The following is a 25,401-nucleotide window of genomic DNA, read 5'->3' on the forward strand; positions in this document are numbered from 1 at the left end:
GGATAATAAACGTATCAATATTTTAAACAAAAAAATTGTAAATTTTTCAATTTATTCAGAAATTAAATGGTTTAAATTTATAATTTTCGATAATAGTAAGATAAGAACAGAACACAAAAAACGTTATTTTTATTTCTTTTTGTCTTCGCTTCATCTTTATAATTGAAACTTGTTCATAAGATAACTCTTTTACAATTTTTATTCATATTTACGTTTGGAAACAAGAATTCATTTTTTGAAAATAAATCAGACATTTTTCTTCAAGATTTGCTGAGAAATGGCGGTTACCATGTCTTGCTTCTCAAACTTGTCAGACATTTTTGCACTCAAAATATGAATCTTTCCAGAAATAAGAAATTTATGCGGTTCACCATCACATTTCAACATCCCTTTGAAAGTTTAAGTTTGATTCTTCTTCTGAAAGCTTTTGATGTTTATTAGATTTCTTCTTCTTCTTCTTCTTCTTCTTTTGTATTCTCTCTTTTTTTCCGCTTGGTGCACAAAGGCTTTCTAATTCTTCATCACTTATTATTGATTTTTCTTCGATTTGTTCTTTTTCTGCTTTTTCAATTAATTCCTTGGACGCATCTTTTCCTGAAGAAAAAGCTATTGAATTTTCAGCAGTATTGCAATCAAATTCAGTTTGTTCATAATCCTTATCATTGAATTTTACAGGTAAATCTTCCATTGCTTTTATTTCATCTCCATAAATTGAATACGAAGTGATTGCAGTTGAAGAAGAAGCTGGAACACTCTCTGGAGACTTGTTTCTCAATAACGCTTCAATTTCATTCACATCCACTATTTCCTGCAAAGATTCTGATGTTTCTGGAATTTTGGCATCTTCTTTTGCCTCTGTCTCATTCTTTTTCGTTGTTTCCTGATTTTCCAGTTCTTTTCTTCGCTTCTGTTTTTCTTTCTTCCATTTCTTCTTTCCTTTTTGTTGAAATGAACTTTCATCGATGTCAAATGCTTGAATGTTTGATTTATCATCCTTCTGTAACTCTGACTGATGCGAAATAGAATGTGTCTCTTCCAAGTCATCCAACAAATCTGATGAGCTATCATTTTTCGGAAGTGTTTTTTCATTTTGCAGCGAAGAATTGATATCTTTTATTGTTTCTTCCTTGTCAAACTGATTGAAATGAAAGCTAGCTTCAGTTGAATCCAAATGTTCGAAGGGAAAGTTATCCATAACATTTGCATTAACCACATTTTCGATTGAAGAATCAATTTCATCAGGAAGATGTACTTCTGTTGAAGAATTTGATGATTCTTCAGTTGAGTTTCTTTTGTGTTGAATACAAACAGGATTTTGAGCTAATGCATTATTCGGTTCAATCACTTTGAACATATCCCCATCAAATTCAAGTTCCGATCGAGTAACTTTGTCTGATTTTTTAAATTTTTCTGAATTTTCTTTTTGACAAGTTAACATATCACCATTCTGATAATTCGCGGCATCCTGATTTTCAGCATTTGAAGAGTTTCCAATCTGAGAATAAAGCTGCTGGTAATTTCCTGTTGATAATGTTTCACTTGTATTTACAGCATTTCCATACTCATCTTTTGAATATTCGCTTGCATTTTTCATCATGTTTCCTTCCTCGGCAGAGTCATCTATTTTTGAGATTGATAACTTTTTTAAGCGCTTTTTCTTCACAACTATAATCACAGTTATGATTGAAGCAATGATCAAAACACCTAAAATAACTAATATTATCCACCAATGAAAGGTTTTTGATGGCAGTTCATTAAAGCCATCGTGTTGCTTTATAATATCAAGCAATAGAATAGGCTCTGTCTTAATAACGTAATCTTTAGTTGAATGTCTCTCAGATAATGCATATTCATTCAATTTCAGTACGGCTCGTATCCAAATCTGAGTTTTTGTCATGTCAAAAACAGATTGAAATTGAGAAATTGAAGCATTAACTGAGAATTCATTTTGATTCGTAAATGTGCACTTTGTAAATAACAACGAAACTGCTTGCTTTTCGGAGATTGAATCGGTCGTATCCAAAGAAAAGACTTCGTATGAAACGAGGCAAGGAAGAAGATTTTCCCCAATAAATCGGATTAATATTTCATCTTCATTCTCACCTCTCACTGATGAAGATATGTGAGGCCTGCAAAAGAGATATATTTTTTGTGTAAATTCTGTTGGAAATTCTTCTTCAGATCTGCTATCTTCTTCAAGATCCCAATCAATCAATCCCTTTATTTTGCATCCATTACTTTGAATCCAAAGTTGCAAGAATTCTCCTACAGGAAGCTTATCAGGATTTCTCAAGCCAGATTCGTCAAAATACGAATCAATTTCTAATTCTCCATTTTCGCACAATACATTCCTGCGAACAGTGGAATATCCCAATAAGTTTAATGAATTTCCAATAAATGAGACATTTGAAAGCCTAATTTTTCCTTCGATCACACTTAAAGCTCCTATTGATGAATTTATTAGCTTCACATTCATAAATGATGAAGAACAGTCAGTTAAAGCAATAAGAGATCCCTCAAATCTGCAACTAAAATGCTCCTCTTTTTGTTCCTCTTTGTTATACATGAAATTAACAGGATTTCTGAGACAAAAGAAAGTGCAATTTGAAACTGTCACAACGCTTTTTGTAACATTTAGCAGATATCCATAACTGGTGCACAAATTATCAACGCATATATCCGAATCTTTTATCTCTAAATTAGCAGAATTGATCTGTATTAAAGAACCAATACCACTCCACGTGATATTATCTAAAGTTAGCCTTGAAACGGACAATCTACCCATTTCAGACGAAGACCGAGGCTGAAAAAATAATGGCTGCGAAACATTCATATTCTTGATCGTAACCTCATTCATTGACAATTGATAGAATGCCATTACAAACAATGATGATGATACAGCAAACTCTTTTCCGATGCTTGATGAAATTTCAACCTCGTCCAAAGCAATTGAACCTCTTCCTCCAGAAACCACAAACATGCTTGGAGAATCGTTTCGTGATGAATCATAATCAATCGTTATAAATGAAACTTTTAGATTGCCGCTTGACGCGCTGAACAACGCACTTGAATTTGACATGAAAAGTGATCCAAATCCAATCACAGTCAAATTTTTTCCTTTTCCGATAATCGAAACATTTTTCGCATCCACGTTAATCGTCTTTATTTCATCTTTATGTTTTCCTTCCAATACCTTTATAACGAAGTTCATAACATCATAATTTTTATCAACTGTGCATCCAATAGTTCTGCATGGATCAGCTTCAGAAAATCCGCACCATTCGTTTGAATCACTTCCATTTAAAGCCACATATTTTTCCAAAATTCTAAAAGGCAGCCAATTGTTGTATATAGCACTATCCACACTTTCATTGAACCACACTCTTTTGTCAGATGTTGTTGAATAACATTCCAAAAAGGGAGAGGATATCAGAAAGTCATCACCCAGAAAAATTGCATCATTACCTCTATCTCCCTCATCTATGTTCTTGTGAAATAAACTGAAAGTTATGAATTTGGTGTCAGTCATCCAGGAATAGATTTTTGAAAAAGTCAACGCTGCTCCACCAAAACTATTTTCACCTTTGATCGTATTTCCAATTAAAAAACAGTCAGAAACGCTCAAAATTGCCGTTTGAGAAGGCCAGTAAAAAGAAATGGCTCCCATTGAATTTGTACCTTCGTTGTTTGAAACATAAGATTTCTCAAATAAAAACTGTCCTGTAATGTGGTGATCCAATACAAATGTTGCAAATGTTCCAACCAAAGCATTAATCGAGCAATTGCTACAAAAGCAGCCAGATAAAATAAAAGTGCCAGATGACGCAGATTCATAAAACATTCCTCCAGCTGCATTATCGGCCAAGCATTGAGAGATATTTGTGTTACTAATGTTTGTCACCGTTAAATCCTGAAGATATAAAGCACCACCATTCGAGGATGTGGAACAATTAAAAAATGAACAGAATGAAATGGTTATGTTGCTTTCTTCTATGTAACAAAATAAAGCACCTCCCTCGGACGTGGATTTTTGAAGATCTTTCCATTCGCACCATTGAAAAGAATGATTTCCGCTTGGAAGTTCGACTTTTTCAATCATTTGTTTTGGAATTTCCTTCGTTCCGTTTTCCTCAATGTTTGCTTTTTCTGATCGAAAGCAAATACGAAAGGATGAGTTTTGAAAATGCAGTGAAGAAGATGGTGCACGGATCGATTTCACAATACCTCCATCTATCGCATCCCCAACAGATACGAAAAGACATCCATCAACATAAGTTTTGGATGGATGAACGTTCAATTCAGCAAAGTTGTCACGCTTGTTAACTGTAACATTTGAAAAAATTGAAGTGCCAATGGTCACATGTATCGTTCTTGCTGATGAAAGAAACGGGCCTGTTAACAACGTGAAGCACGTAAATTTTGAGCACTCAACATAAATTGAACCTTCGTGAAAAACTTCCAGATCCGGTGAATGGTCAGCCACCATTGGATGTAATGAACGCGAAATATGAGGAGGATTTATGGAAATATTGAACATGCCAATCTTTCCTCCATTATTACAAATTGGTGAAAAAGAATTCTCTCCAAAAAAAGAAATTGTACAAAAACGAAAACTCAAATTACCCTCGGATAGCACTGTAAATGGAACGTGTCCTTTATTGATGGCGACACAAATATCCTTCAATTCAATCGATGAATTATGTAAAAGATTTACTAAATCCAAAACGCTTCCAGAATGTCTATACTTATTTTTCTGGAATTCTTCATTTGCTGCTATTTTCATTTCTCTCATTGAAAATATGTTTCTATCAGTTTCTGATAAATTATAAAAACTTATTTTTTGTTTTTCGATATTCAAAAAAGTTGCTTCATCTAGAATAACAAGATTTAAACAAATCATCGCCAAAGTTAATTTAAATGTAATGCATTTCATTTTATCCAGAAAATATGTGTATAAAATGAAAATTCTCGAATAAACATAAATTGATCATTTATAACATAATATGGGAAAATGTTTTTCGAAAAAAAGTTTATGAAAGAGGAATCAAAAATCTCATTGCCAATTTATATTGTCTATTCAATGAACCAATTTTTTCCCCAAAAGTATCATATGATGACTGTTGTTTTTTTCGATTTTAATTAAATGCCTCAATTCTGAATGAGAATTAAAAATAAAAATTTACAATTTTGAATGAAGAAATCACTCAACTCCAATTCCATCTTTTTGAAAAAGCATTTTTAAAACGTTCAGCATCATTTAACCAAAACGCAAACAATCAGACTATTTTTTTATTTCTTCGTGAAGTGATGAAAAAAAAGAAAAAATTTATACCCTTATCACAAAACTAAATACATAGCATTTTCTCAAACATCAACAAAATAATCTGACATATTCAACGATAATTCACCACAATAATAAAATTTTACTTTTAGAAAGTCCAATTGATTGCGAATGCTTATGATGAAATCTTCGAATCCTTCTTCTTCCATCTTTTCGAGCACTTTCCTTTTCAGCTCTTTTCTTTTCGCTTCTTCCATTTTATCTTTGCTCATTTCGTCCTTTTCTTCATCCTTCTCTTCGTCTCTCTCTTCATCCTCCCCAACAAACTCCTCTTCCTCCTCTTCTTCTTCCATTTCATCATCCTCCTTTCCTTTCAATTGATATGAAACATTCATTAAAAAATTCAAGCATTCAAATATCTTTCTATCATCAATTTCTGTTTGATGAATGGACTTCACAACAGTATCAGCAGCTCCATTTTCAATCAAATATTCAACTTTCACAGCTTTATGACTTGCCATGCGTACAAATACACGAATACAGTGATCGCTGATATTCATGTAATTATCTTTTGCTGCTCGATAAGCATGAACAATGCTTCTTATAAGACCAACAATTTCTGTATCCCACAATTCAAATTCTTCAAAGAATAACTCCAATATTTGAATCCATCTCATTAAAATATGCTCTTCTTTCATCTCTTTTCCTTTATTCCTCTCTTCTTTTCTCTTCCAATTCGCACGTCTCGTCAGCTCTTCCAGTTCTCTTGTTGCTTCTCCAACAAAATCCAGCTCGTTCACAATTGTTCTATTCAATGCTGCTTTAAAAAATAATCTGTATATCAAAAACTGCCAAGCCGAATGATAAGCAAGTCGTGTGAGATTGCCATGCTCCTGATGGCATTGTATAATCTCTTTGATTTCGCTGATGAAGCATTCTTGCTCCTCTTTCTTGTCAAAAAGTCAGGGAAAATATCAATAGTGTCAAAAAGAAAAAAAACCATTCAAACTTTCCAATATCCAAATCTACTCAATGCAAGCAAAGCCATTTCCACTTCTTTCTGAATTTCTTCGGTCTCGTCTTTGTTCAAAGCAACTTTTAGAAGGCAAGGCACAATAATTGAAAGAAATTCAGATGAGAAATCGTCACGAAGAAAAAGAAAACATTCGCAAAGATCAACAAAAAGCTTTTCATCTTTTTTTCTTTCTTCTCATTTTCGTTAATCATAATCTTTTCAAAGCTATTGTTCAACGAAGATTTGCCAAAGCCATAAGCCCACATAAGTTTCAACACTCTGCAACATCCAACATGCTTCAACAAACAAATTGCATTTTCCAATGACAATTTCTTTTCTGCAATCATTTTGTCTATTTTATTGAACAGTTCTTCAGTGATAACAGATTTGAATTCTTCTTTGCTCACGCCTTCTATCAATGCACTCATTTCTTCAATTTTCTGTTTTTGTCCTTCCTCATTGCAAAGTTCAATCTCAGAAAACAATTCTTCAATAAAAAAGGAAAGAATTGCAATAAACATGAATTCAAATGCAACAATGAATGCATACTAGTGAACTTTTTTGTGTCATCCGTCTCCTTCATTTTTATAAGAACATTTTATGCAGAAAACAATATCATATTGACATTTCCATTGAATTCGCATATGTTTGAATAAAAGAAGCAGATGAAAAATAAAAACTCAAAATTATCACAAAAATCTATGAGTTCACACCATATTTTTATGCGCAAGTCTTTGGGAAGGTTCTGTAAAGAGAAGAAACGTTTTATTTCTTTGTTGGTTTGTTGTTATGGATGTGTTGATCGTATCGCTTTTTTGAATAGAGATATTCCCTGTTTAAATGAAAAATTGGCGAATGAAAGATATTGTCATCATAAGAACAATTCTTTCCTGCGACTTTATGTTTCAATGATGAAGATATGTTCGTTTTGGTTTATTGATGCGTTGAATTTCACATTTGGACAACCAAGTCGATTCATTAAGAAAATTGTTTGGACATAAAGTATGTGCATGCTTTTTTTTCGATTATTATTCATTTTGAAGAGGTCACCTTTTGCAATCTATTCAGGAAACAGAAATATGACTTATTGTTTTTAGTGCCTATTTTCGCCTTTCAGGGTGGAATTTCGAGTGAGGACGAGATGTTACGTATCTTCTATGCATGAGGAAGATACTTGACGAGTGTTGAATTATGTGTTGTTTTTCGTTGAAACAAAATGGAATTTAATAGAAATTATTGGAATTTCTATTCATCAAAAAGTCGGAACTCGACTCATCTGAGAGAGAAATGACATCTGAAAAGGATAATAAGCGAATTAGATGATGAAACAATTTAAAACCGAAGGAATAATAAATGTTTGTTTGAGGATAATAGACAGTATCACAGGAACAAAATATTGAAAAAAGCTTAAAAAACATATTGTAAATGTTTGCTGTAACTTTAATTGAAGTGATAATTTTTTTTTGTTCAGGAAGTTGAAAGAGCGGAGTTTTCGATAAATTTAAGAAAAAAAAGAAAGGACTTGAATGAAATATGAATAAGAACCGATGAAATTCAAGATATATTGAAGATGGATATAATCGGACTTTGAAGAAGAATTATTTTTGAGTCAAGATGGTTTTTGTGAAAGAAGGGAAACGAAAATGGAAGAAATGGAATGAAAAAGATATCGCTCAATATTTCCTATTCTTTGTCAAAAAGATGGAAAGAGGATTGAGCTGAAAGTGAAAGGGATTCAGAGGTTTCTCTCACCAGAAGAAGATGCAGAAACGATGAAGATAAAAACAAGAAATAGAAATTTTTCACGTAACTCTCTGTTGTTTGATGATATTTCTCTTCACAATTCTTTTCTTTCAATCATCTCATTCAATTTATTTCTTCTTCTTCTTCCAATGCAGCAATGTCAATTCATTGGTCTCCTGCATTTTCACTTTTCTCCACAGAATCAAATTGAATTTCTTTTCGTTTTGCCTCAAAATTCAGAAAATACAAGAGAAAAATGAAGAAGGAAGAAAAATCAAAAATATAAATGAGAATAAAAAGAAGAGGGGTTGGTGAATGAAGAGAAAAAGAAAAAGGAAAAGACAATGAAAGAACTTTTGATTGGATTGAAGGAGAAGACGGAGAAGGAGAAGAGGGAGAGAAAGAAGCAGGTGATGATGATGGATATGACGACAATGTTGCAAAGAGCTCGTTCAATGGCAAATGACAAGTGGCAAGTGGCAGAGATTTTGATAGGAATCCTGAGGATGAGTGGGAAGCAGCCGGTTCCTTCGTTTTTTGAGCTGATTTGAAACATTGTTTTCCTCAATTGCCTCTTCAAATGTGTCTATTTACCAGACTTCTGATGCTGTTTGCTCGGCTCTTTCGGAGCCTTCGCTTCGAATAAAAGAGAAAATTCAAGTCATTCTCTTCATCATCATCATCATCTTCTTCTTCTTCTTCCTCATCTTCTTCCTCTTCTTCTTCCTCTTCTTCTTCCTCATCTTCTTCCTCTTCCTCTTCCTCTTTTCTTTCTTCTTCGTCTTTATCTTCTTTTTATTCAAAATTCTCAACTTTATTTCAATCATTTTTGATTTCCACTTTTTCTTCTTCTTTTTAAAGAAATATTTCTTATTTCAAAATCTTCGTAAAAAGTCCATCATCTCAAATGTACAATTCAATTTTGATTTTTTTTTATTCTTCTCTCTTTCTCTTTCTCTCTCAATCTTCAAGGGATACATCAAAACTCTCATCAGAATATCTTCCTCTTCTCCGATTTTCAAATTAAACATTTTTGTTCCCAACAGATGCTGTAAACGGATTGTTTTAACTTTTGGAAATGGAAATGTTGAAAAATGAGGAAACAGGCAGAGGAAAGCGTTTGGATTGAACGTTTCTCTAAACTTGAAGCAGCATAAACGTTGTTGTTAGCTGTTTTTGTTGCATTTTCAACATTCGCTGAGGGTTTCTGATACTCCTCGAAAGCAAAGGAAGCATTGCGAAAACACAATTTTTGTTCCAATGAGCTGAAAAGAGGTTGTTTTGAGAAAACCATGCAAAGAATGAATGAAGAATTTGAAATGGTAAATGTTTGTTAACTCATTTTGGGAAGAACTTTGGTGAAAGAAAGAAGAAAATGGAGAAATTCATGATTTGAATTATTTTCATTTGAAAAAACAAAAATTGAATCTTTTTTTTTTTTTGTTATTTCTTCACTTCATTTTGATGAATCTGGATAATAAATCACTTTTAAAGCAAACATATGAAAATTAATTTTTGTACCGTTTTGTGAAATGATTAAAAAAGAGAAAATTGAAAATAAAGAGTGACAAAATACAAAGAATTTCCTCAAATATTCACAAAATAATCTGAAATTTTCAACGATAGTCCAAGATAATATCGTCTGTTTAAAATCTTTAAAGTTTCATGAAAGCTAATGATGGTATCTTCGTATCCTTCTTCCTCCAGCTTTTTAAATGTCTCCATTTTTGTTGCCTTTCTTTCCTCTTCTTCCTTTTCATCTTTCTCCTCTTCTTCCAATCGATTTGAAACATTCTTAAAGAATTGCAAGCATTCATTTGCCATGCCTTCATTCAATGTTTGTCTCTGAATCCTCTCCAAAACAGCTTTCACAGCTCCTCCTTTCATCAAGTCATAAACTTTCACAACTCTATTTTCCACCGCATTTATCAAGGGATATGTGCACCAGAGATCAATTTCTCTGTGATTATCATTTGATGCTCGAAATACATAGGAAATGCTGCTTAAAATCTCAGCAAATTCTTCATTCTGCAATTGGCACCCGCTAAAATAAACGTTCGACGTTTGCAGCCATCTCATCAATGAAAGCTCTTCTTTCCTTTCTTCTTTGCTCATTTCCTCTTTTTTCTTCTTCCAATTCACATTTCTTGTGAGCTCTTCCAATTCTCTTGCTGCTTCTCTTCCAAAATGCAGCTCATTCACAATAGTATCTTCCAAGCTATTGTCAACAAAAAGTCGATAATTCAAAAAACTCCAAGCAAACTGATAGGCAAGTTTAGTGAGATTTCTGTGTTTCTGCTGATGTTTGATGATTTCTGTAATTTCCTTCAAATATAGTTCTTGCTTCATTTCCTAATTAGAAATAAAGGGGAAAAAAGCAAGCATAATAAAAATGAAAAAGAAGTGCTCATACACCATATCCCATTTCGCTCAAAGTTAGCAAAGCCATTTCCACTTCTGTTTGAACTTCCTCGTTTTCCTCTTTGTGCAATGCAGCTTTCAGAAGGCAAGGTACGCAAATTGAAAGCAATTCGGGTGTGAAGCTGCAGCTTAGAAAAATATAGCATTCACACAGATCAACAAAAAGCTTTTCATTCTTTTCTTCTTTTTTCTTTTCTTCTTCAAAAATCATCCTCTCAAATCTTCTTTTCAATTCAGAATTATAAAAACCATTACTCCTCACGTTTTTCAGGGTCTTCAAATATCCAATATGCTTCATCAGCAAAATTGCATTTTCCATTGTCATTTTCTCTTCTTCAATCATTTTATCAACTTTATTGAACAGATATGGAGTGAAAACGGATCTATGTTCTTCTTCATTCATTCCATCAATTATTTCATTCATTTCTCCTATTTTCTTTCTCTGCTCATCTTCATTGCTATGCTCCAGTTCACAAAACAATTCTTCAAATAAATAAAGAATAAATTAAATCACAATAATCATGAATTCAAATTCAATAACAAGTACAAACCATTAAACCTTTTGATTCTACTCGTTGTCTGCATTTTTGAAAGCAAATTGCAGACAGAAAACAACGAAAATTCGCCATTTGATTTGAATTCAGATATCATTGGAAAGAAGAAATCGGCGCAAAATATTAACTCAAAGCAACCATGAAAGCATAAGTTGTTATACCATTTTGCGATGTTAGGGATATTTGGCAAGTTGTTTCAAACAAACAAAGAAAGAAAAAACGATAAATCTTTTTTTGTGTTTGCAGTAATGGATATTCAGATCATCAGATTTGAAAGAACAAAAATATTCCATGTTAAAATGAGAGACGGTGAACAAATATTTTCTGCGGAGTGGGCGATATTATTTTGAGAGGCTTCACCAAACAGCGACTTCAAGGTGTCGATGATGGAATTGTGCGAGATGGTTTTTATGAAAAGCATCTTTGAAGGAAATTCATTTTCCTAAATATCATATGAAAATTTTGATGTTTGCATTTTTTATCGGTTTTGTTCATTTCAAAGATGTTTCCATCTGTGACCTTCTCAAAGTTCAGGAATCTGAAAAATTATAAAAATGTACATTCCTTTGCTATTTCTGAGGAGAACATCAGAAGAGAGCTTGCAGAGAGACAATCAGCAGATGTGAATTGCAAATCTTTTGCATACAAATGGGAGAGGAGATGAAAATATATTTTTTTTCAAAGTATTTTGATGAGAGCGAAAATGTATGACAACAATTGGACAGTTATTGGAAAAAGTAAAATTCGGAGATATTTTTTTTCAGAAAAAAGGTGGATGATAACATCAAAAGCAGAATATTTGTGGGGAATAAAGGATGATGGAGAAAGGAGCACTGAGAAACAATGGAAAAGGAGATTGACAGCATCAGTGATTGGACAATCCTCTGCATTTGCGATAGAAAGGACAGGTGTGTTCTTTTGAGGTATTTTAATAATCAATGCAAGAATAATTATTTTTATTTTATATCTTTTTATTTCCATTCCAATGAACAGCATTTTTCATGTTGAGCGTCATTTTCAGGAACGATCCATTTCAAGCAGCATTTTTGCGGATTGTTTGGTTTCTTCTCCTTCTCCTTCGATCTCTTCATTGACTATATTTAATGCTTGGCTGATCAAAAGAGCAGCTTCTTCTAATTTGAGAATTTTGTTGTTTGAATATCCATCATATTCTCATGTTGCAACGCACAATGAAACTGCTGTCTGTTGCTGCTGTTGGCTGTTATGAAATTCGAATCCATTCAATATTTCTTCATTTTCTTCAAGTGGGTCTTGTTCACATTTGTCGCCCAGCTCGTCCAAAGAGCATCATCGAACTGATGCATTCACGCATCTCAATCTGCTATTCCGCAGAATTGAGCAAATAATTTCTTTGTTTGCTTTTCTTCGTCTGGGCTTATCAGGCACAGAATTATCCTTCTTTTCATACACGATTCTCGTGACGAAAAAAAAAGGCAATTTGAATGAATTCATTCATTTCATTAAAATCGTCTTCTTCTTCAGCATCTTCTTCGATTTGAAACAACAAATGTTTTTACATTTGTTTTATTCGGCTCCTGTCAAATTCAGCTCCAGGCCTTGTCTTTCATTTCTGTGCAGAAAGACAAAAGAAATATTTATTCTATCATGGAATATCAGCAGAAATTATGAGACAACGAAATGGAAGAAACTTTTACGGGAGAATAGCCAATCATCAGGTGCACAATCCAAGGTGATCGAACCGACTTTTTTTCCATTTGGAAGATGAAAGAATTCACAGATAATTGAAGGAGCAGGGCAGAAGATGTTATTTGGAATGAATGATTGTGTGGATGTTCTTCGAGAGATTGTATAATATCATGCACCTTCAGTGAGCCATTGAAGATGAAGCAAAGAGAGAAAGCGATTAAGAGGAAAATTCATATTCGACGGATAATTCTATGAGATATGAGCACAAATCTGTGAAGGGAAAGATGAAGTGGGTTGAAACAAAAGCAATAGACATATTTTACAAACCATCAAAAATGATTGAAGAATATCTTTTTGAAGAGAAGAAATAGATGGTTCCTTTAAGCAACAAGCAGAATTTGCATTTGATGAAAAGGAGAAATTAGAAGAAATGAAGAAGAAATATATTTATATGATCCTCTGTTGGACTTATCGAAAGACAAGTAATGATAATACTTCAGTTGAAAAGAAGATGAAAGCTTGCGAATTTTACAACGATATGGAAAAATATCAGAATTAGAAGAAGAAATAATTGGGAAAGCCAAAAGATTTATTCTCTGAATAAGGAAGAAATTATTATTATGAAATCGGAAAACGTTCATTATTTCCTGTGATTTTTGTGTCAACCGCGCTGAATGTGAGTGTTTGAGTGGAAGTGAAGGAAGAGATAAGAAGAGTGAGGGAGGCGTCTTGGAGGAGGGAAATGAAGCCAGTGAGGGCATACTCGATGGTGGCACATGGGGTCTGCTGGGGTCTGCCACAGGCATCAGCATCAGTTCCATTGCTTGCAACGACTTTGTTCTGGGCAATGAGGGGGAGCCAGCCATTGTACACATCGCTATCAGCTGTATTGTTATTCCAAACTCTTTTTGATGGGGTTGTTGAACCACAATTCTCGAATGAAGATTGAGTGATATCGCTTCCATTGAAAAATACATCGCTTCCTTTGCCATTTTTTGCGATATTACCATCCTGAAAAAAGAGTGAGATGAATTTGCTTATTTCTTTTTCATTCCTCATTGAATATAAAAGTGAAATAAATGTTCTCTTTTCAGAAATGCAATTTAATGAAGTTCATCTTATTTATTACATGAAACAAATTGGTGCAATTACAATTTTTTCTTCGTATTGACTTGAAAACGAGTTTCACAAAACTTAAGCCTTGCAAATATGCATAATATATTTTTTAATTAAAAATTCCGTTAAATAAAGCACATCAATCTTTCAAGAATCATTGATATTTTAATGCTTAATTATTATTCGTTTATTGTTCATATGCAAATGCATATATATGAAATAACATTTGATTGTTTTTAGGGATATTGTTTGCGAATGTTATTTTCTGAACAAGAAGATGAAATATGATCATAATGGGAGAAATTAAAGCCCATAACATATTATTTGAATATTTTGATCAAATATGTTGTTTGCTCTAAGTACGAGAAAGCTGCGATCAACAATTGTTTGTTGTTGCTCTGTGTAACATAAACCATAGAATGAGCAACAATATTTGTACAATTAACGTTGTGACAGAAAACAAAACGGATCCTTTTGAAATGATTTATGATCCAACAGAAAAGGATGAGGTGGGGAAAACAAAGGCAATGCGTTATATATCCGAGGCAAAAAAGGAACCTCCAGAATGGATGAGACATGATGCCACACTTACCGATAAGAGCGGAAGGACAATGGCCATGCATTGGATAAAGAATATCAAAACAGAACCACAAGAATGGATGAGGCATGACATCACACTTAAAGATAGAGGGGGAAGAACAATGGCCATGTTGTGGATCGAATGTGTTAAAACAGAGCCACCAGAATGGATGAGACATGACATAACACTAAATGATAACTCGGGATGGACATTGGCCATGACGTGGATTTATCACTTAAGAACTGAACCGCCTGAATGGATGAGACATGACGTTGCCATTTCAAACATGAATGGAGCAACAATGGCAATGTATTGGATTGCTTATGTTGGAACAGAACCACCAGAATGGATGAGACATGGTCCTTCACTTGCCGATAAAGATGGACTTACAATGGAAATGCTGTGGGAATTGCTATTACTGAGTGAACCACCAGAGTGGATGAAATGTCACTCTGTAACCAATCAGACACAAAGAAAAGAAAGAGAAATGTTTGGAGAAAGAAATTTTGAGTATATAAAGCAAAAATGGTTAAAGAATATCATTCTCTCAAATATGGGCGAAACAACATTTGCATTTTACTGGATAAAAAATGTGAAAACAGAACCACCAGAATGGATGAGGCACAACGCTTCGCTGAAAGACAAGGATGGTAGGACAATGGCAATGCTGTGGATTCAATTTGTGAATACAGAACCGCCAGAATGGATGAGGCATGATGCTACACTTGCTGATAAGGACGGGTGGACAATGGCCATGCTGTGGATTCAGTTTGTTCAAACAGAACCACCAGAGTGGATGAGACATGACATCACACTTCGCAACAATAACGGAGCAACAATGGCCATGCTGTGGATTGAAAATGTAAAAACGGACCCACCAGAATGGATGAGGCATGGCATTACACTTACAGAAAAGAACGGATACACAATGGCGATGATATGGATTGAAAATGTCAAAACAGAGCCGCCTGAATGGATGAGACATAACACAACACGAGAAGATATCATTATAAGCACGAAGAATCAATTTGAGAATCCATTCGCTATATCATTTAATAATCCGTTTAAGAGTCAATTTGCGAATCCATTTGAAAGAAATTTGAAGAATCCATTCGGTATTTACTGTGAAGCTGCAAAGCTGTCAAAAGCTAAGGTGAGCAATATAACACAAGCTAATAAGAAAGGAAGCACAATGGCCATGATATGGATTGAAAATGTGAAAACAGAACCTCCAGAATGGATGAGACATGATGCCACACTTACAAATACAAACGGGGAGACGATGGCCATGCAATGGATTATTTGTGTGAAGACAGACCCGCCTGAATGGATGAGGCATGGTACAACACTAAAAGATAGAGGGGGAAGAACAATGGCTATGATATGGATTTATAATGTCAAAACAGAACCACCAGAATGGATGAGGCATGACATTACACTTGCTGATAAGGACGGATTAACAATGGCAATGCTGTGGACTTATCATGTTAAAACAGAACCACCAGAATGGATGAGACATATCAAAACGATGGGCAATAAAGATGGAACAACGATGGCAATGTTGTGGATTAAAGAAGTTAAGACAGAACCGCCAGAATGGATGAGAAATGAAATTGTATTTGGTGATAAATGGGAAAGAACAATGGCTATGTTATGGATCGAAGCTGTAAAAGCAGAGCCACCAGAATGGATGAGACATGAAAGCGCGCTTGTAGACAAAATGGGGCTTACAATGGCAATGAAGTGGATTCGAGATGTCAGAACAGAGCCACCAGAATGGATGAGACACGACGTAACACTTAGCGACAAGAATGGGCAAACAATGGCCATGTGGTGGATAAGATTTATAAGAACTGAACCTCCAGAATGGATAAGACATGATATAATTCTTGGCAATAACAATGGAACAACGATGGCAATGTACTGGATTGTTTACGTTGGAATAGAACCACCGGAATGGATGAGACATAAAAACTCTCAAAAAGATAACAACGGAAAAATGATGATCAACTATTGGGCACAACATGTTGATAATAAGCCACCATTGTGGATGAAAAAGTATGAACCATAAAAAGCAGATTTCAGAGATAGATGTTAATTTCTGAAGAAAAGTTTTTTGATAATGCATACATAAGTTAAAAGTCAAATAATAATTCCGAACATTAAATAACACTTTTATTTTTTCAAAAGAACAACTACATATTTAAAAAGGCATGAGCATATCTTTATTATTCTGATGCATACAAAAATTCAAAATAAAATTAACGTTTATGTAAAAATTTTTTGGTAATACAGCAAGAAAAAGTTACTATTTTTTGTTTTAAAAAAATTTTCTTTTCGTGAAATTTTCGTATCTTGTGAAAAATGTCATTTTCACATGGCTAAACCAAATAGGATCTTTGATGAAAAGTCAATTTTTGTTAAAAATAATGAATATAATTTAATCGAAAATGATTGTAGTTGGTATTTCACCATGTGCAAGATGCATATTCACTTATGCACAGAATTGATGAGATTGAAAAACCAATTAGCGTCAAAAAATAGTATCATATTAGATTTGTCAGAGATGCAAAAAATTCGATAGTTTCATTCATGATGAGATTTTGAAAATATGTAAAAGCCCCTTGAAGTTTCTTTTTTTATATTTCTAGGGTTACACTTTTACTCTGACCTATATTTTTTCCCCCACCTTTTTTTTGTGGAGCTGGCTACGGCTTAATACAGGCCTGTAGCCAACAAAAAATAACTAGAAATGTTTATTTTAATAAATTTAACTTATACAGAAAAAATTTTTTAACAATTTTTTTTTTAACTTTGAGATCTCGGTATTTTTTATTTTTATTTTTTGATCATTAAATTGATGGTCTTTCCATGAATATAACATTCTGGAAGTTTTAAGCTACACCATCATTTCACATCTTATCCTTTTTATTGGTTTTAAAACTTTTCACATTTCACAAGTTTCTTTTTCACCTGTTTTCTCATTTCATCGACTTTTCGAAAAAATGAAAATATAAATTGAATTAAAAACAATTTTTAAATTTAATAAGCTGTATCTCATTTTAAATCATTATATTATTGCACACTCACATTATAATTTGCTGAAAAAATGTTACTGGTTGGAAAAATTAAAACTTCCGAAATTGATGTTTTTCATTTTTCTATTAAACATCAAATTTTCAAAACTTTTTTGTACATCTATAGAATTAACTTTTTGATACAAAAAAAGGATTATCTTTAAAATTTTCAAAATTTCATCATTCTTCATGAAATCTCATTTATTCGAAAAGAATATGAAATGAGAAAACAGGTGAAAAAGAAACTTGTGAAATGTGAAAAGTTTTAAAACCAATAAAAAGGATAAGATGTGAAATGATGGTGTAGCTTAAAACTTCCAGAATGTTATATTCATGGAAAGACCATCAATTTAATGATCAAAAAATAAAAATCAAAAATACCGAGATCTCAAAGTGAAGAATTTTTCGTTAAAAAAATTTTTTCGGCATAAATAAATTTTATTAAAATAAACATTTCTAGTTATTTTTTGTTGGCTACAGGCCTGTATAAAGCCGTAGCCAGCTCCACAAAATAAAAGATGGGGGTTAAAAAAGGGTCAGAGGTTAAAGTGCAACCGTATGTTGGTGATTATAATTGATATCATTACTTTTTTCGAGGTGCTGTTTATTCAAAGGTTGTTTGTCATTGGGAAGAGATTTCGAATTTGAATGCTCTAATTATCACAAATGGGTGAAAATTTGAAACTTCAAGCTCCTTCATTTAAAAATTATGCACTTTTTATTGTCGTTTTGTGATCAAAAAACATGATAAAAATCTGTTTTTACTTTTTTTTTTTTTTTTTTTTTTTTTTTTTTTTTTTTTTTTTTTTTTTTTTTTTTACTTTTTTTTTTTTTTTTTTTTTTTTTTTTTTTGAAATTCATGTGATGTCACAAAACATTGTGTTGGAGAATCAATGATATCAGTTTATTGATATGAGAATCTAATTTATTCTGAAATCTGAGAAAGTGAAAATATAGTTATGAGCGAAACTATTTTTTTTATGATTGTGTATAAAAAGCTTGAAAGTCCGTATTTTCCTCCATCTGAGTTTAAGTGTGATTGTTTTTGAAATCATAAGTTTTTTACGGAGTGTTGACTCTTCAGAGGTTTCATTTTTTTGTAGAATATTTATTCATTCAAAAAGAAAAAACACAACAATTGTCTCAAATGAAGATGAATGAGAATATATTTCTTTAATAAAAAATTTCGGATGGAGTTATATCCATCAAGTGTTTATTGATTAATATTCAAAGATTATTTTCTAACCGATATTTTTTCTCAGAAAAAATATGATTTCAAAAATAAATACGAATATCTCTGGATAAAAATGTCAATTAAAACAGTTTCTTAGTAATTGTCTGTGAATTGAGAGACAATATCCTGTTGGGCTAGCTTGATGAGGTCATGCAATTTATGAATCAAAAACAGAAACCTGTTAAAAATTGGAGGAGAGGAGAAGATTGTGAAGAAAGACGAAGCTGAATGGAGAGAAGGAAATACAATAATAGAAGAAAGAAAATGATTGCGTGGATTTTCGGAGTAGTCAAAAGGCTGGAAGATGGAAAAATAGATGATTGATTTGTGAAGATTGTGCAAAATAGAATCAAAGATACACTGATACCAATAATTCTGGATCACACAAAAATTGAGACACACTTTTATTCTGAAGAATGGAAAACTCATCACTGTTTATGAAAGATTTTCTATTAAACAACCAACTGTCTAACACAAGCGGAAATTCTTCAATAAAGAAAATAAAGCATGCGCAAACACCATGAACTGTTCATTGAAGCACAAAAGGTAATCTTTCATTCTGACAAGTTTGAGATAAAAGTAATTTGTTGATAATATTGAAATGTTTTTGAGAAAAAGCTTTTTGAGATAATAATTTGTGCATGCAACTAAAAAAATGAATTCATAATGAGCATGAATTAATTATTGATGAAGAATTTCAAACAATAGAAGTAATTTTAAAAAGATTTTATAAATATTGATGATGAGAATTTTTTTAAAGATGAAAATGATTTTGGTGCATATTACAGTTTGCGCATAAAATCCCGGACATTGCAAAAATTTCTGGACAAGATCGATTTCACAATAACTGCAAGAGGAATAATCCTGTTAATTTTCCTCAAAATATACCTCATCAATACTAACTCAGTTGATTAGCGAGACTTTTAAAATAGCTTCATTTGTGCTCAGAGAAAATTATTAATTATATTTCGGAGAAATAGAATTTTGAGTTTCTCCAAGATTTTGATATATATTTTTTCTGAGCATAAATGAAGCTGCTTTGAAAGTTTTGAATATCAAATGAGTTTGTATTAATAAGATGTACTTTGAGGAAAATTGTCAGAATCATTCCTCTTGAAGTTTTTGTGAAATCGATCTTATCCCTGTAATTTTAACGCAAACTGTACTTATGAAGGCATTGTGAAAAATCTTCTCACGTTTCATTCAGTTTGTTGTATCGTGCTTAAATAACAAATATAGAAGTTTATTTGTTTTCATTCTATCATTGAAAGTTTTTTTCAGTTTCTTTTTTGATAAATATTTTTTTATTTACTTTGATTATTTTTTGCGAAGAATGCGTTGAAATATTTAATTTTGTAAATTGATGATCACTTTGATGAAAAAAAAAGTCAATCCGAATAGCAAACAAAATTTCTATTTTGTCCATTTTTTCTATTCAACCATTATTATATTAATCAATTTATTGAAGATTGTTTTTGATGGGAATTCTTGATTTTTTATCCAAAGCAGCAAGCCGCATTACGTCTGCTGGAGGAGAAATACTTAATGTTGGATCATATAGGGTGCAAGTGCAGAAGAAAATTGGAGAGGGTGTGAAAATTATTCTTAATTTATTCATTGAAGATTTCTTTTCAAAAGGAGGATTTGCTGCTGTTTATCTTGTAAAAGATCTTCAAAATGGTTTCTTGTATTCTATTATGGACTATTTGTGATGTTCTATATTTGCTTTAAATTCTCATCAGGCAGGCTTTATGCACTAAAAAGGATGATGGCTTCATCAGAAGATTCTATTCAAGACTGCGAGGCGGAGATATCTGTGATGGCTTGACCATAAATTATGAAATACATTTTTTATCCTTTTTTAAAATTAATAAATAGAGCCAACTTAATCATCCAAACATTGTAAAATTGCTGCATTCAGAATGCTTGAACAAATATGGAAGACAAAGGGAATATTTACTCCTCATGGAATACTGTCCTACAACTCTTGTTTCTGAAATGAATGAAGTTGCAAATTCCATGAGATTTTCTGAAAGCAAAGTGCTTTCTATTTTTGAGCAAATTGTTCAAGGTGTTGTGTACATGCACACGAGATCACCACCAATAATACATAGAGATTTGAAAGTGGAAAACATTTTCCATTCAAGTGACGGCTGCTTTAAAGTTGGAGATTTTGGAAGCTGTACAACCAAGATCTATGATACATCTTCTATCAGTATTTCACAAAGAACGTCGCTTCAAGAGTTTTTTCAAAAGGTAACTACACCATGCTATCGAGCGCCAGAAATGACCGACCTGTTCCGCAAGCAGAAAATCGGGCCCAAAGTGGATGTGTGGGCGCTGGGATGCCTGCTGTACACGATGTGTTTTTACGAGAATCCGTTTGAGAGGAACGGAGACCTCGCGATTCTGAATGTGTCGTACACGTACCCGCCGCTGGACCAGTGGGTGCACGAAGAGCGGGAGCGCTGCGGCGGGCGCGGCAGCGGGAGAGAAATGTTCTCCACAGCCACACTCGCGCTGATCGACTTTATGCTCGAACCAAACCCAGAAAACAGGCCGTCCTCGATGCAGGTGCTGCTTCGCCTGTGCTCGATGCTGGGGAAGCCGTATCCCTCACATCTTCCGGTGTGTATTGGTGGAATGTGTCTTTGAAATTAATATGATGTTATGTAATGTAATGTAGTTTTTTCTATTTTGTTTAATTTTTTCATTTTTAATATTTCTAATTATACCACTTTAAATGCGATGAATTAAAGTTTTTTTTAATCATTTAATCTTCCTGAATTTTAATATTTATTTATTTATTTATTTTTTCTGTTATTGTAATGCAACATTTATTAAAGCGACCACCTCCTCCGCTTCCTTCGACCATCACTCCAAGACATGTCACGTGGCTTCAATCAATCACAAATGCAAAGGAAAAATCGGTTTGTTTTGATCATCAAAAAGAAAAATAATTTTTGTTGTTATTATAATTTTAATCATTTAAATGACATTTTGCTAATACCTAATGCTGATATGATCAAATTAACTTCGTTCATTTTGTGATTTTTTATTTATTTATTTCTTTTTTTTTTTTAAAATTTGAATTTCTTTAGAAACGAAGAAGACAACTTGCAACATTACCAAAACCTGAATCATCGGAATCTCAAGACACAGAATCTGCCTCAGCCTCATCTTCTGCTTCATCTTCCACATCTCCATCATCATCATCATCATCATCATCATCTTCTTCTTCTTCTACTTCTTCATTTTTCCAATCTTATTCTTCTTCTTCTTCTTCTGCCTCAGCAGCTTCTGAAAGCATCTCAGCCACACACCAAAAGACCGAAAGAGCAAAAACAGCTGCACAACAATCATTTCCTTCTGCTGTAAGTAGTCAGACCTCAACATCGTTTTTCTCTTTTTCTCAGTTTCAGCCTCAATCTCAATCTCAATCTCAATCGCAAACACACACAACACAGAAACTGCAAGCTCTTCCTTCTTCTTCTTCTTCTATTTCTTCTTCTTATGCCTCTTCTTCAACTTCTTCTTCTTCTTCTGCCTCTTCTTCTCCTCAGACTCAACATCCATCCACCACATTCTTCAGTTCATTCAGCAGTCCGTCAAGCAAGCCATCTGACGCACACTCGCCCAGCACAGTCAGCCGTTCCTTCTTTCACACAGAGCAAATGCCTCAGAAGATACCCGTGGCCACGCAGTTCACGTTCTCCTCTGCCTCTTTCTCTCCCTCAGCCTTCGTGGCTGTCCCCCAGCCACACGCCTTGCCTCCAAGCAGAAGCGCACCGCATCTCTCGTTGAATGCGCCTTCTGCTGCACTTTCATCGGACCATTCGACTCTTCCTCCACCTGCGATTCCGCCCCGACCTGTCTATACAGAGGCATTCATTTCATCTCTGTACCCGTTTTTGGAGTGAAGGAACTGTTGATTGTTTGATTTGTGTTTGTTTGATTTATGTTTATTTATTTTATTTATTTATTTATTTATTTTTTTTCTTTTTTTCCGAATGGTTTGAAGCTGAAAATTCTTCTTCCCGGTTGTTGCTGTTTATGGAATATGTATTAGTAATGTTTAAATTGTTGTTTATGATTAGTTTTATTTTGAATTATTATTATTATTATTATTATTTTCTGTGATATGAATTAGTAATGCATAACAGATGACAAATGTGAAGTGAAAAGAAAATGCAATTTTGTGGATGAGGAGAAAAATAAAGTGAGCTATTTTATTTTTTTTTTAAAAAAAAAAACGATGTAATTGAAAGCTAAAGACACAAAGCAGATTTGATATTTAATAAAAGAGTGAGAGTGAGAGTGAGAGAGAGAGAGAAGCAGAAAGAGTGGGAAGTGAATGGAATCCAAGATATAATGAGACAAATAAACAAAAGTTCATTCGCCAAAGTACACAGCCGTGCCCTGCCCTGCTCTTTTGTCCTCCTTCCACCACCCGTCATACACCTCCCCCGAAGCAAACACACAGCACCCGTGCCCGTGGCGCATGTCGTTAACAAACGTGCCCTCATACACATCTCCTCCTTCTGTCTTCAGCACACCATGCCCTTCCCGTTTCCCATGCGCCCACTCGCCCTGGTAGTGGTCTCCCGTCGCATAGTCGCATTCTCCCTGCCCACTCGGCTCGTCATCCAGCCACTCGCCATTGTACACATCTCCGTTTGCAAACGTGCAGGAGCCGAAGCCGCACCGACGGTTCTTCACAAAGGCACCTTCATACACATCCCCACTGGCACATTCAAGTGTGCCTTCTCCCTGAATGTAATCTTCCTCAAACTGACCGCTGTACACATCCCCGTTTTTCATGCGCAGCGTGCCCATTCCGTGGCGCTTCGACTTCATAAAGTCTCCTTCGTATTCATCTCCATTCGCATACTTCACCCTTCCTGTTGATGTGGCCTCTCTTTCCCCGCACCTCCACTTCCCGCTCATCGCATCTCCTGTCACAGACGTCAGCGTGCCTTCTCCGTGTCGCCGGTCGTTCAGCCACTGCCCTTCATACACCTCTCCATTCGTATATCGCATCATGCCCATCCCGCTCTTCACATCGTTTCTCCACTTCCCGCTGTACACATCCCCATTCGCATACTCACATTTCCCTTCTCCGCATCGCTGCCCAAAGCGCCACTGCCCTGTGTACCGCGAGCCATCTGCAAAGAGCATCGACCCATCTCCGTGGCGCACCCCGTCTTCCCACATTCCTTCATACACGCTGCCATCCACATAGCTCATTTTCCCTTTTCCATGCTGCTTGTCATTCAGCCACTCGCCTTCGTATTTCTCTCCGTTCACATAAACCATCGTGCCGTATCCATAGCACCGATTCTTCACGAACTCACCTTCGTATTTGTCTCCGTTCGGATAGGTCATCTTTCCTTTGCCATCAATTCTCCTGAGAAAAGAGAAGAGGAAATTATAACAGCAACAAGAATAAAAATTGACGAAATGATTCAAATATCAAAGAAAATCAATTGAGAAATAAAATTGAAGTAAATAATAATAAAAATAACAACAAATAAATCGATAGCAAACTTGTTATGTTCCCAAAGACCTTCAAATATTTCTCCATTTGCATAATAAGCAATGCCTTCCCCGCTGATCTCGTCATCCTTCCACTGCCCGACGTACTTGTCTCCGTTGCACAGCACAAACGTGCCTGTTCCGTGCCTCATGTCGTCTTTCCAGTCTCCGCTGTATCGATTCCCGTTCGCATATTCACACACGCCTCGCCCATTTCTCTTATCATCCTGCCAATCGCCAAGATACTTGTCTGAAGGCGACGAATCATCGTCAGACAGAAAATCGGTTGTCATCTCATAATCATCCGCAACACCTCCCGCTCCAGTTGACATTGGCGATGCTGCTGTGGATAACTGATATTGCATGCTGCTCATTGGAGAAGCTGTTCCTCCAAATTGTCTGGTCTTCATTCCCATCATCTGAGATCCAATCATGGAGCTTTCTTGATATCTCCGCTGCCCTCTTCCTTTCGAAGTGAGTCCCATCTGTTGCAAAGTTCGAAGTTCGTCAATTGGACTTGTCAATGGATACGCTCCTGTTGCCATCTGTCTCATCTTACCTCGATGAAATGAAGAGTCAGAAATAATATTTGACGCTCCGAGTCCTCGAGTTTGTTGATCTGAGCTAATTGTACGAGTTTGCGTTCCTTGAAAAGATCTCGAAACGACTCCTCCTTGAGTCGATTGTCCAATTCCTGGAGGGGTGGATTCGGCTCCAGAACCACGAAAACGATTTTGCTTTCCGATAGGTCCTTCTCTATCTGCACCAGACACATGTAAAGCTTTCGTTGATAAAGGTGATAAGGAAGGAAGCCCTGCGCATCTCTTGCCATGACGAAGTGAAGAAGGAGATTCATCAACAGTTTCACCATATCCAGAAAGAGAAGGCGCTGTGGCAAAAACTGGAGAAACGTTGAATCTTGGTTGCACTGATGTGCGTTGTTGAGGAGAATACTGGTTAGTTTTCATTGATTGCTGCAATGTTCGAGGGGTTTGATGAAGAGAGCGAGAAGACGATAACTGTTCTCTGCTTTGTCTTGACGAAGATAACCCTTCTTCTTCTCCAGATAAACCCATTCCATATCCATACATTCCCGATTGCTGGGCTTGCGAATATTGAGTGCCTCTCAGGCTCATAGATTTAAACAAAAGTCAAAGAACGGTTTCAAATACAAATT

At 34.6% G+C, this 25,401-nt stretch overlaps 6 protein-coding genes across 6 annotated transcripts; 2 read left to right on the top strand and 4 right to left on the bottom strand.

Moving 5' to 3' along the window:
• Positions 1-373: 373 nt before the first annotated feature.
• On the bottom strand, positions 374-4,537 carry MONOS_4247 (uncharacterized protein; the record flags this gene model as incomplete). The annotated part of the gene is made up of 1 exon (XM_067874306.1): positions 374-4,537. One exon carries the CDS (start codon positions 4,535-4,537, stop codon positions 374-376), a length of 4,164 nt encoding a protein of 1,387 aa, XP_067723601.1.
• An 827-nt stretch (positions 4,538-5,364) lies between these two features.
• MONOS_4246 (uncharacterized protein) lies at positions 5,365-6,329 on the bottom strand (the record flags this gene model as incomplete). Its single annotated transcript, XM_067874305.1, has 2 exons — positions 5,365-6,231; positions 6,291-6,329. 2 exons carry the CDS (start codon positions 6,327-6,329, stop codon positions 5,365-5,367), a joined length of 906 nt encoding a protein of 301 aa, XP_067723602.1.
• Positions 6,330-9,532: 3,203 nt separating this feature from the next.
• Positions 9,533-10,823, bottom strand: MONOS_4245 (uncharacterized protein). Its single transcript, XM_067874304.1, has 2 exons — positions 10,453-10,823; positions 9,533-10,391 (listed from the first exon to the last, which is right to left on the bottom strand). The coding sequence occupies exons 1-2, from the start codon at positions 10,801-10,803 to the stop codon at positions 9,627-9,629; spliced, it is 1,116 nt and encodes a 371-aa protein (XP_067723603.1). The 5' UTR covers positions 10,804-10,823; the 3' UTR covers positions 9,533-9,626.
• Positions 10,824-14,277: 3,454 nt separating this feature from the next.
• MONOS_4244 (uncharacterized protein) lies at positions 14,278-16,449 on the top strand (the record flags this gene model as incomplete). Its single annotated transcript, XM_067874303.1, has 1 exon — positions 14,278-16,449. One exon carries the CDS (start codon positions 14,278-14,280, stop codon positions 16,447-16,449), a length of 2,172 nt encoding a protein of 723 aa, XP_067723604.1.
• A 3,718-nt stretch (positions 16,450-20,167) lies between these two features.
• Positions 20,168-22,609, top strand: MONOS_4243 (putative NAK protein kinase; the record flags this gene model as incomplete). Its single annotated transcript, XM_067874302.1, has 5 exons — positions 20,168-20,369; positions 20,432-20,511; positions 20,568-21,317; positions 21,536-21,619; positions 21,791-22,609. 5 exons carry the CDS (start codon positions 20,168-20,170, stop codon positions 22,607-22,609), a joined length of 1,935 nt encoding a protein of 644 aa, XP_067723605.1.
• A 160-nt stretch (positions 22,610-22,769) lies between these two features.
• MONOS_4242 (putative Phosphatidylinositol-4-phosphate 5-kinase) lies at positions 22,770-25,395 on the bottom strand. The gene is made up of 2 exons (XM_067874301.1): positions 24,237-25,395; positions 22,770-24,096 (listed from the first exon to the last, which is right to left on the bottom strand). The coding sequence occupies exons 1-2, from the start codon at positions 25,358-25,360 to the stop codon at positions 23,082-23,084; spliced, it is 2,139 nt and encodes a 712-aa protein (XP_067723606.1). The 5' UTR covers positions 25,361-25,395; the 3' UTR covers positions 22,770-23,081.
• Positions 25,396-25,401: the final 6 nt, after the last annotated feature.

This window comes from Monocercomonoides exilis (assembly GCF_001643675.1).
Source record: "Monocercomonoides exilis strain PA203 chromosome Unknown scaffold36-1065637, whole genome shotgun sequence".
Classification (NCBI taxonomy): domain Eukaryota; phylum Preaxostyla; order Oxymonadida; family Polymastigidae; genus Monocercomonoides; species Monocercomonoides exilis.

What these genes read in the sequence shown, in the direction of transcription:
- MONOS_4245 (XM_067874304.1), bottom strand. Translation starts at nt 10,803, where the DNA reads ATGATTGAAGAAGAGAAAATGACAATGGAAAATGCAATTTTGCTGATG. An exon ending in TGAGCGAAATGGGATATGGT is followed by an intron (nt 10,392 to 10,452) that starts GTATGAGCACTT and finishes ATTTCTAATTAG; the next exon opens with GAAATGAAGCAAGAACTATA.
- MONOS_4242 (XM_067874301.1), bottom strand. Translation starts at nt 25,360, where the DNA reads ATGAGCCTGAGAGGCACTCAATATTCGCAAGCCCAGCAATCGGGAATG. An exon ending in GGTCTTTGGGAACATAACAA is followed by an intron (nt 24,097 to 24,236) that starts GTTTGCTATCGA and finishes CTCTTTTCTCAG; the next exon opens with GAGAATTGATGGCAAAGGAA.